This window comes from Sarcophilus harrisii, chromosome 1, assembly GCF_902635505.1.
Source record: "Sarcophilus harrisii chromosome 1, mSarHar1.11, whole genome shotgun sequence".
Classification (NCBI taxonomy): Eukaryota; Metazoa; Chordata; class Mammalia; order Dasyuromorphia; family Dasyuridae; genus Sarcophilus; species Sarcophilus harrisii.
The window spans coordinates 288,512,033-288,524,057 of record NC_045426.1 but is presented as its reverse complement, the minus strand read 5'-3'; the positions used below and the strand labels follow the sequence as shown (position 1 = coordinate 288,524,057).

At 36.5% G+C, this 12,025-nt stretch overlaps 1 protein-coding gene across 5 annotated transcripts in view; it reads left to right on the top strand.

Moving 5' to 3' along the window:
• The window catches only part of APBA1 (amyloid beta precursor protein binding family A member 1), a 290,257-nt gene extending 287,636 nt beyond the window's left edge, over positions 1–2,621 (top strand). For all 5 annotated transcript variants that reach the window (XM_031943563.1, XM_031943568.1, XM_031943565.1 and 2 more), the window contains one exon: positions 2,320–2,621. In XM_031943563.1, coding sequence (XP_031799423.1) covers positions 2,320–2,391 — 72 coding nt within the window. In that variant the 3' untranslated portion in view covers positions 2,392–2,621. The remainder of the gene's footprint in view (positions 1–2,319) is intronic.
• Positions 2,622–12,025: the final 9,404 nt, after the last annotated feature.

Below are 12,025 nucleotides of genomic sequence, written 5' to 3'. Positions count from 1 at the left end.
CTATACCTCTCTTCTTTTTGAGGAGCTCTATTCATTATTAGTAAATAGTATGGGCAGCTAGATGTGACAGTGATTAGAGTGCCCCACCTGCAGTCAGGAAGATTCATCTTCCTAAGTTTAAATTTGGCCTCATACAGGTTTGTGACAGGCTGTGTGACCCTGAACAGGTCACTTAACCAGTTTGCCTCAGTTTCCTCATCTGTAAAATGAACAAACTACTTTAGTATCTCTGCCAAGAAAACTCCAAATGGAGACATGAAGAGTTGGATGACCAAAAAAAGTATCAGAGTAATAGTAGTGATAACCTAGTAGCTATAGAAAACTTAACATAGAATGGAACGCTATAGAGGCAGTAGTAGTTGATAACAGAGACTTGGAATCAGTAGATACTCTAGTTATAATCTTTAATCTGATGCTTGCTCTGTGTCTGTGTACAAATAATTGAAACTTTCTGTGTTTTCTCATTTGTTAAGTAGTGATCATAACTATAGTCCTTATATAATATCAAATGAAATAATAAATGAAAAGCACTTAGTAAATCTTATATATTAAAATAGATGGCATTTATATGCCACTTAGAGCAAATATTATTTCATTGTAGCCTCATCACAATTGTGGGAGGTAAGTGCTGTTGTCATCCTGGTTGAATAAAGTTAAGTGACTTGCCCAGGGTCACACAGATAGTAAATGTCTGAGGCCAGATTTCAACTCACATTTTCTGTCTCTATCTGTAAAAAGTGAGTAATAATATATTGACTATTATTTCATAGGGTTGTAGTGAGTATCAAAAGAATTTTGTTTTGTTTGTTTTTAGAGCAGAACTATTTCATTGGTATAGGGAACTCCCTATCTTTCTGAAAAGATCTGTCAATAAGTATTTATTAAGTACCAAATATTTACTAAATACAAAAAAATGAAGCTTACTACTTAAGAACTTATAGGGAGAAAAAGATTTGCAACTGTCAATGCTGAAAATTACCTATGCATATATCTTGTAAATAAAAAGCTATAATAATTAAAAATTTTAAAAAGAACTTATAGGTAGAGGTAAATTATTTTTATGTTGGAAAAAATAAAAGTTTATCTTTGCCAGCTTTAACAATCAAGGAAAAGAAAGTCTGTCTATAATCCTCAATGATATGGACATCACATTTATATATATATATATATATATATATATATATATATATATAACACAGTGATTTTAAAAAGTATCATCACTGAAAATGTTGTGCAACTTCAACTCTTTCTTCTCAGATTTATTTTATGTAATTGGATGGATTTGAATTAATAATTTAAAATTTTGATCAAGAGACACAACTAACAGTTTAAATGGACCTGATTTCCTTTAACCTTAAAATTCATCATAATGTCTTTCCATTATACATTAATAGGGAGGAAAATTAGTCATGTGGATACCCTCTTGCAGTCAAATAACAAACATTTTTTTAAAAATAATTATATTTCATTCCTCTAGAATCTAAGCATATAAGTTTCTCCAAGTCTGTGTGGTTGACAACATGAAAATATTAGGTAAATACAAATGTACACAAAATAGTTAAACATAAGATGAACATAGGTTTATCTTATCAACATGTGGTTGACAATATGAAATCATTAGATAAATATAAATGTACACAAAATAATTAAATATAAGATAAACATGGGGGTAACTAGGTAAACAGTGGATAGAATACCAGACATGAAGTCAGGAAGACACTAGTCTTCCTGAATCCAAATCTGGCCTCAGACACTTAGTTGCTGTGTGACCCTGGGCAAGGCACTTAACCCTCTTTGCCTCAGTTTCCTCATCTATAAAATGAGCTGTCAAAAAAATCCAAATTGGGTTACAAAGATTTGAACATAACAGAAACGACTAAATAACAACAATAACAACAAGATATTGTAATAGCAATCATAGCTGCTTTGTAACTTGTATAGCCTTGGACAGTAATTTAGGATCTTGGGAGATTAGTTAATTTATCCAGAGTTCTAGGACCTTAAATCCAACTCTTCTTGATTGTATAGCTAGCTTTCTGTCCATTAGGCTGCTCTACTCCTTATCAAAGGTAACAGTGTTTTTCTAAAGCAAGCAATGATGTTTTTTTATATAGCATATATAAATGTAAGATTTTATTTTTTTCTTTTTCCAATTTGGAGTTCTTTGTGTTAATTTGGCCAGGATCCCCTCATCTCCTCTGCTCTTCCGAGAAGGGAATTCCTGACTGGTCCTCCTTTATATTCAGTGATAAAGTGATTAAAATAATAAAAGTTTTGTGGTTCTGTTTGACAGGCTGTTACTCTTTTCTCCCTACCTAGATTCACATGAAAACAATGCCAGCCGCAATGTACAGACTGTTGACCGCACAAGAACAGCCTGTTTACATCTGAGAAGCCGTGGTCCTCACTTTATAACATGCATGGAGGGTGCCTCTTCACTAGTGGCTATGTTTCTAGTGCTGCATATTTGTGATAATGGAAATATTTTGTTTGTATTCTCTCACACACACAATATTTTGTCATGCACCAGAAGAAAAGTATACATGAGGATCCCTTTTTTCTCCCTTGCTCCATCTTTCCCCTCAGTCCCCATCCCCAAATACAAGTGATATTTTAATGTGTGTAGTTCCTTGCTTAAGGGAGAGTTGCCCAGATCTTCCCAGCAAACTTACCTGCAAATGAATTTTGTGGAGAGCTTATGTTTGCCATTTTCAGCTGCCTGGCTTCCAGGAAGGGGTGGAGAACAGAAAAGAGAACTAGCTTTCCTGTGGAATCCAGACCTCACAAAATGGTTTACCAAATGAAAAGAATGGTGGGAGCTAGAAGTGGCTAGAAGTTTTTTGGTTCTCTTGTTCTCTTTTTGGTATGCTATATGTTGGGACAAGATGAGGTATGGGGAACCAAACATGATATCTAAAGATTTTGATTGACCAAAGTAGATTGAGGGCTCTTCACTATTTCCTCACAGAATTCCTGAGCAGGTTTCAAACATATTCCATATTTGGTCTTTAATTTGCAATGTGTTTATTTGCTCTAGATATTAAAAGGCCATTGGAATTTTTAAAATGAGAGAGGGAAGGGACCTGTGGCATTTTGCAAGCAAGCCTTGCAAATAGCTTAAAAAATTAGTCAGGCCCATTAAGTTTACATAGGCTCCTCCCATGTCACTAGCCAATGAATACCAAAAGGGATTATATATGGCCTTTCTATTAGACTCCATTTTATTCATCCCATTCCGCCAGGATTGTAAGCTTAAACTCTAGATCCCCAAACACCATCTGTCAGGGGCCCACAGATTCCTAGAATGTCTTTATCATATAATCTCATTCACTCCTAGTCTCTACATAGGCTGCATGGGTTGAATTGAAATTACAACTGCACTCTGTCCTTTGGACATTTTACCTCATTTGGAGATTCTTCCTAGTTTTCACACTCCCAAGTAACTTTTCCCCAGTATTTTGACAGAGCTCTCCTAAAGTTAGTGAATTGAAGCTGCTTTCCTAGCTAGCTTGAATATAGGGATCCAGAAACTTATTCTTTGGTTACCAAGGAGACCATCAATCTCTTTCTTTCCTAAATTTTCAGTTCTTTTTTCCTTGGGACCAACAAGACTTATGTTTTCCCTACACACACAAAAAAAAAGTGAGCATGGAGGGGACCTTGTGGCCCTGGCTAAGAATTTCTAAGCTTCTCCCAGTCTTGTGGATCTGAAAGAGAACTGATCTAATGTTGAATGTTCCTGTTATTCAGGTGCCTCATATTTAAGACTTTTAGTTCAGCAAAGGCATCTCAGTAATACTGTTATTCTGAGCCAGTTTTTACATATTCTTGGTCCAAAGAATATTTTTAATTTTCATGTGGGGTGTAGTTTTCATTCTTTTTTGTTTGTTTTTGAATAATTTTTTCAGGGTTTTTTGTCTTTGTGACCTCAGTGGAATCAGGAGAAGAAAAATTAATATATTTTTTTAATATTAATATAAAAATCTTAGTCTTCTGCTTTTAAGGTATTTATTCATTATGTCTGCTGACACAGGAATTCAGTGAGCAAACTGTGGGTAGTGGTTTTTTATTATCATAGTACGCTGTAGGAGCCCCAACATAACTTTCTAGAGTTTATGCTGAAGGCTGGCTGTAATGACCGCGCTAGCGCCCAGGACACCCCAGAATCAGCCGGAGTCAGGATAAGCAAAAGTCCTTAACCTTTATTCTTGGTTTTAGATGCAGGGTTGAACAGGCTGGAAGCAGAATCTCTGTGACCGCCTTTTCCTCGTCTACCCCGAGTGTGTCTGGCTAGTCTTACTCCACCCCCTAGTCCCTCCTACTCTACTCTATACACCAATCATTGAGCCAGCACAGATAGTGGAAAGGACCATTTTCCAAGCATATGCCCATAAAGTATTGTCCAATCGGTAGTTAGCCTCAAGCTCTCGGAAGTCCTGACCTCAGTGCATTGAAGTCAATAGTTTCAGCTCTCTACAGCTGGCCTTGGGATGAATTATCAAATACCAAAAGTTAGTCTTCATTTACCTGTAATAGGTATTGTTATTCCTCCTCTTGCTAATACAGCTCTCCTATGTGAAAGAATTTCATGCTAAATTGTTAAGCTCAGGTATCAGCATTCACTAGTAATCAAAGCTCAGTCAGGAAAGAACAAGAGGTAAGTCACAGGTCTCTAAGACAATGCTTAGAGGAAAGTTGCTCATCTACATGAAAGAAGTTTTCTACACTTGGAGTTTCTTTTTTCTGATGAAACCACATATCTGACATGCTTCACTATTTCTCCAAAAAGTGGTTAGGGATTTAACATGTTAGCTTTTGGCTGTAATTGAACTTTAAATGAGAAAGATGCTTTAAAAGGAATAAATGGATAATGGTAGAATTTAAAGGTGGTGGTTTTTTTATGGGGAAAAAGACCTTTCCTGAACTTTACTCTAAATACAACATGGTAGGTAGTCATTCCTTGTGTGAAGGCTGCCCTAGCTACACTGAAAAAAATCCTCTTTATTGCTACTAGAGAGAACTCTGTATTTGGCTTTTGATGGTGCTTAAATAGAGATTATCCTGCTCCCTCACATACCTCTTCCCCCCAACTGTATCTCCTCACCCCAACTCTGAGAAAAATGCCTTGCCCACAGTTGGCGCTCACTGAATGTTTTCAAAGGATGAAGAAGAGAGGAGTCCATGAAAGGGGTGAAAAAATTATTTTCTGCTTTTACTACTGATAAAATCCTGTACATGTTTAAGAAAAGAAACAGAAATGTTAAACTTATAAAGTGAGAAGACCCAATATGATATTTCAGCACAAGATTAAAATTGACTTAATGACCCACCATTCACATTAAGTAAAAGTAATACCTTGCTTCAGAATTTTGAATACCATGGCACTAGTACTAATGATGATAGGTGAAGCATTTTCTGGCCACCACCCAGCAGGAATAGGAGTTTTCTTACTGTTAGTAACTTAGTTTATAAAGATTAGGTTGTTTTATTTTTAATTAGTTTTTCTTAACATCCCTATATATAGCAATATATGTAAATATGACAAATACCGTGTATAATTGAAAAAACTGTATAGAGCAGCCTTTCCATAAGTTGCCTGAGTGAAAAGCTACTCCACAAGGAGTTAAAACACGCTTGGTGACTAATGTCAGGTATCAGCCTCCATTTTTATTTACCTCTTTTTCATTCTGTGGAGATGACAAGAGTCCAGCTCTATTTCTTCAATTTGAGGGTTGCAGGGAGCCATCAAGGGGTCCTTGGAAGTTTGGGACAATGAAGACCACCTTCCACCTACCCCGGAGCCAGAGCTCTCGTCTCCAATAATAACTGTCACTGCCCTTCAGGGTATTCTTAGCAAGAAGAAACTGGATATGCAGAAGGGCAGGCTGCCATTTAATAGAAATGAGAAACAACCCACAAAAGGTAAGTTACATTTTCCATAAGCACAGGTTCCCCCAATAGCCCCAGAATAAATGGCTACCTCCCCTTTCTTCTTTCTCCCACTGTACACACACACACACACACACACACACACACCTTCCCCATAATCTGACAAGATTTAAAAAAAAAAAAAAAAAACAACACTTTTTTTATCCCTTCATGAGGGGTTTTGACCCAGTTGTATTAAGTACTGTCATATTTACATATAAGGGACCACTTCGACTCTGCCTCTGTTTCCTTCACAGGTTTTGGGGAAAAAGTCCAATTGCTGGGTTGAATTGCATCCATTGTCAAATCTTTGATTTGGGTTTCCTTGAGTGCAGAATTCTTTAATATATGTTTTCCTGAGTCTTGGCAGTGTCTGAAGATGATGGGGGGGGGGGGAAGGGGGAAGGTTTCTTGTATATATTTAGCACAGTACCTAGACTATGAAGTTGTAGTCTTGTTCTGTAAAGAGTGGGGAAAAAAGTACAATATTGTATTTGTAATAATATTGTTTTCTTTGTATACACTAAACTTAATGATCTCTCTATATAAAATATAAATATATAAATATGTGTGTGTATGTATGTGTGTGTGTGTGTGTGTGTGTGTGTGAGCCTGGAATGTTGATTATACTGTACATCTGTTGAATGTAATTCCTCTGATATTTTTAGTCACAGGTCTCTGTACCCCTCTCTGTACACATAGCAGTAATGGTTTGATTTTTTGGGGTTGTGTGATGTATTTATTGTGCTACCTTTCTTTATTTAAATAAGCACTGATGTCTGTAAGATTTGCAATGACAATAAAAAAAACAAAGCAAAACACCCCTTATATCTTGGTCATGGCTGAATATTTGATGCTGTTTGTGGGGTAGACCTGGTATATAGCAAAGGCAAAAGTATCTCAATCGCTCTTGTGAGAAGGAAGACTGGTCTTGTATTCAATTCGATTCAAGCATTTAAGAAGCACCTTACTGTGCGAGTGGCAATTGTAAAGGAACCCATCATACAAAGTTCAAAAAACTATTCCTACCCTTAAGAGCTTACATTTTCCTGGGAGAAATTGTGTATACCCAAGTAAATGCATAATGAACAGAGCAATATTGTGTATAGCAAGTTTCCTTTCCTCCATCTCCTAGTACTCTCACCTTACGGTTCGCTGCCTGCAAAGACATGATTAAAAAGAGAGAACTCCCTAAGGAATCCCCTAACTAACACACACACACACACACACACACACACACACACACACACACCATCTCTGAAAGTGGAGATGTAGAGAGAATGTTTCTCTTCTTCCCACAGGGAATCCCCAGTGTATGGGAGTTTGGTGTTTGTCCTTTATTCATGAAGATAACCGTGACATCAGGGAGGTGATATCAGACATACAAGTGAGTTATATTTAAGTAAAGAAAGGCTATGCAAGGTCATCAGCCTCCCTTTCTGCTCCAAAACCATCTGGGTCCAGTGGCCAGATATGGATAAGAACAACTGGAACTGGGCCCTGCATGCAGTGGGAGACCTTGGCCTTTTTAAGCTGAGACCTTTAACAGGTCTCAATTTGGCAACCATTCATTTACTGATTAAGGATAGGTAAGAAATGAGGCAAAAAAGGCCTTTTTTACCTAGTCAAAAGAAAAAGGGAATCAATCTAGCAGGTTTGGGATCCTAAACTTCAAATGGAAGGCTTGAAGGAAAACAAGGACTTGAATAGAATTTAATTTTCTCCATCCCACATCATCAAAAGGTGATACAGAAAGAATATGCATCCTTTCTCCTGATAGGGCCTTTTTAAAAGAGGGTAAATCTCAAGAAATCATAGGTATTATGTTTCTTGTGACAGAAGTTGTGAGTTCAAGTCTAGCTCCAAACACTTGTCTCTGAACAAGTTATTTAACTTCTGTTTTCCCTATTTTCCTCAAATGTAAAATGAGGATCATAATAATATCCACCTTTTAGAGTAACAGAGAAGATCAAATGAGATTATTGTTAAGCACTTGGCACAATGCCTAATTATGTATATATATTAGTTATTATTATTTTAGTTAGCTACTTATTAGATTCCACAAAGAACTTAGAGATGTTTAGGGATTTCTCACCTCTAATTTCTCCCATCTAGATTTCCCATTCAGTGCTATAACAGTGGTCCAATTGTGCTTTTTTGTTTTTTGGTAAAGTCTCTTTATAAACACACACTTCACAAGCCTCAAAGAAAGAACCAGTTAGTGAGGGATGTGTTTTTATTTTTACAGGTCAATGAATTATATAAACAGAGCCCATAATAAAGTTGGCAGAGACTTCTGACACCTGCTTATAAGAAATTGTCTTTAGAGGACTTGATGAAAGTGATTTGATAATTCTGCTTCCTACACAGTACCCATTTGGAATGCCTCCCAAACACAATAAGCACATTCCATAGGTCTTGAGGGACAGATATCCTCAATTTCACCACCTCTGAGTTAGCTCACCCATGGAGTAGGTTCCTTCAAATTTACAGTCAATTCTGCTATAATATCTGTTTCAAAAACTCAAAATTAGGGAGAGAACTCAAAAGACCTAAATTCAAAACTTACAATCTGCAAACCTTTAAAATGCTTCTTCAGGACCAAGGTACAGTGCCCCATCCATTTAACATCTTCTGATTCTGTGAAAGCTGGAGAAGGAAGGCCATTCCCATTCCCCCATCTTCTGCTGTGGCTCTAGTAGTGAAGGGCATCCCAAGGCAAAAGCTGCAGTCCTAAGCTCCAGGCTCAGTCACTATTCATTACAGCATTTATGTATTCCTTAACTTTTTAGTGTATATTAAAAAAAAAAATGCTACTACGTTGTTTTTGTCATTATGTGTTTGTTTCTCTTGCTCAATTTTGCATTGTATGGTGCTTTGGGGAAATATGTTTTTAGCAGAACTGCCCATACCTGCTGCTATTTCCCATCCAGAGTAGGGACATTAACTAGGGTGAAGGGAAACTGAACATTTTCAGGGAGAGGAAAAAACGGAGAGTCTCTATTATGTTATCACAAAGCTGGAAGGAAGTGTCCTCATTTCACAGATAAGGAAAACAAGACCCCCAAAAAGTAACAACTCTTAAGATCATACATATAGCTAGTTAAGCCCAGGTCATCTGAGTAACCTTATTTTTTTTGTATTTCTATACACAATATTTCCAAAAGCTTATTAAGGAGTTCTGTATCTTCCAAATTACTTATGCCTTTATCTAGCAAAACAGCTTTTGCCCTCATGTTTTTGAGATCCTGGAGTGGCCTCCAATATGCTTCCTAAAGTTAAAGTGAGGGGAAATCTTATGGCTACTTATAAACATGAAGAAATGTTCTCCTAGATCCGTGCAAGTTTCACTAAAGGTTTTAATGCAATACTTTGGCATACTATGACATCAGAAAAACTTAGATTTTAATCCTTATGTTGTCTCTAATTAGCTGTGAGATCATGTATAGTCACTTAAAGTCCCTGATTCTCATTTTCCTCATGGGCCAAATGTAGATAATAACACTCATAGTGCAACTTTTTTCTTCAAGATGTTCCTTATGCATTCGTTAGAAATGTGGTTTTCCAGCCCTTTTGTAGTGGCAAGGAACTGGACACTGAATGGATGCCCATCAGTTGGGGAATGGCTAAATAAGTCATGGTATATGAATGTTATAGAATATTATTGTTCTATAAGAAATTATCAACAGGATGATTTCAGAAAGGCCAAGAGACACTTACATGAACTGATGCTAAATGAAGTGAGCAGACCCAGGAAATCATTGCACACAGCAATAAGACTATACAATAATTAATTGATGGATGTGGCTCTTTTCATCAGTGAGGTGATTCACATCAGTTCCAATGGTCTTTTGATGAAAAGAGCCATCTGCATCCAGAGAGAGGACAGTGGGGACTGAGTGTGGATCACAACATTGAATTTTCACTTTTTTTTGCTTGCATTTTGTTTTCTTTCTCATTTTTCCCTTTTTGATCTGATTTTTCTTGTGCAGCATGATAATTTTGGAAATATGTATAGAAGAATTGCACATGTTTAACATTTATTGTATTACTTGATGTCTAGGGGAGAAAGGGAGGGAGAAAAAAACTTGGAACACAGGGTTTTATAAGGATGAATGTTGAAAATTCCCTATGCCTTATTTTGAAAATATAAAGCTGTAACTGATTATCAAGCTATACAGTGATTTGGTTCAATAAATGTTTAGTTGTTCATTGAATAAATTTCTCCATTTTTCTTCCTTTGTAACATATGTTGCACTCTGTTAATGTTAGGTCTACCATGAAACCAAATCTCCAAGCTCCTTTGATTTTCCAAGTAAAACCCCTCGTCACCTGTTTCTTTAGCTGTAAAGTTCTATAAAGTTATGTTTATCCCAAATATGTGAAGTCAATTCAAGCACTGTTCTAAGTCCTCCAAGTTCTGGAGATATGAAGAAAGGCAAGCAAACTAAAACAGGAGTTCATTTTCTAATGGGAGGAACCAACATGGAAGCAACTATTAACTACTAATTATATAAATGTATAAAATATCATTGTTCAATCATTTCAGTCTCATCTGACTCTTTGTGACTCCATTTGGAGTTTTCTTAGTAAACTTAGCAGACTTGCCCTTTTCTTCTCAAGCTCAGTGAGGAAACTGACACAAACAGTAATTTACCCAGGGTCACATAGCTAGTATCTGAAGTCATATTTGAACTCAGGTCTTCTTGACTCCAGACCCAGTACTCTATTCCCTGTAACACCTAGCCTTCCTAACAAGATTATGCCCAAGATAAATTGAGATTATCTCAGCATTGAGAGGAACCAAGACAGGGTTTTTGTTGGTAGTGTTTTGGGTTTGGGGTTTGTTTGTTTATTTGTTTTTGGCAGAAGGTGGTATTTTAGCTGGGATTTGAAGGAAGTTAGTAAAATCAAGAGATGGAGATGGGAAGGGAGAGCTTTCCAGGCATTGTGGGATAGCCAGAGAAAATGCCCAAAGTATAGCTGGAGTGACTTGGAAAAAAATGGCAAGGAAGCCAGTGTCAATGGATCCACAATATATGGTGGGATTGAGGGATTGAGGTGTAAAAAGAATGGAAAGGGAGGAAGAGGCTGGGTAATGAAGAAGCTTTATAAGCCAGAGTATTTTGTATTTGATCCCAAAAACAATAATTAGAAGACACTGAAGTTTCTTGAATGGCCAGATCTGTACTTTAGGAAGATCAATTTGATAGCTGAGGGAAGACTGAAGTGGAGTGGGGAGAAACTTGAGGCAGGTGATTTTTCTAATAGTCAATTCATTTATCTTTGCTAAAGTTCTCAAATTTATAATGCTTCTAAGTAACTATTCACCAGTTGATAAAAGGCCAAAAGATACGGACAGGCAGTTTTCGAAGGAAGAAATCCAAACAGTCAAGAACCATATGAAAAAAACTTTCTACACCACTATAATTAGAGAAATACAAATTAGAGCAACTACCTCATCCTCATCAATTTGGCAAAGTTGACAATAAAAGAAAATGACAAATGTTGAAGGGACTGAGGGAGAACAGGTATTTTAATGCACACTTTGGAGTTGTGAATTAGTCTAACCATTCTGAAAAGCAATTTTGGATCTATAGCCCCAAAACTATTAAACATTGCATAACCTTTGATCCAACAATTAAAACTATTAAACTTTTATCCCAAAGAGATCAAAAAAATAAAAAGAACCCATATGTTAAAAAAAAAAAAAAGCCAGGGTTTTTTGGGGGGGCAGGAGAGGGGGGAAATAACTGAAAACAAAGGGGATATAGCCATCAGTTGAAGGATGGTTAAACACATTATGGAATATGAATGTAAATGTAATGTAATACTATGTGCTATAGAAATGATAAGAGGGATAATTTCTGAGAAACCTGGATAAACTTGTATGAATTGATGGCAGAAAGAAGTATGCAGCATCAAGAAAAAAAATGTATACAATCCTAATAACACTATAAGGACAAAAAAATTTGAAAAACTTAAGAATTATGATCAAAGGAATGACCAATCAGGATTCCAAAGGACTGATAATGAAGGCTGTAGGTGCAGGAAGTAGACTGAGACATGGTCTGGGCTTGGAATAAGAAAGACCTGT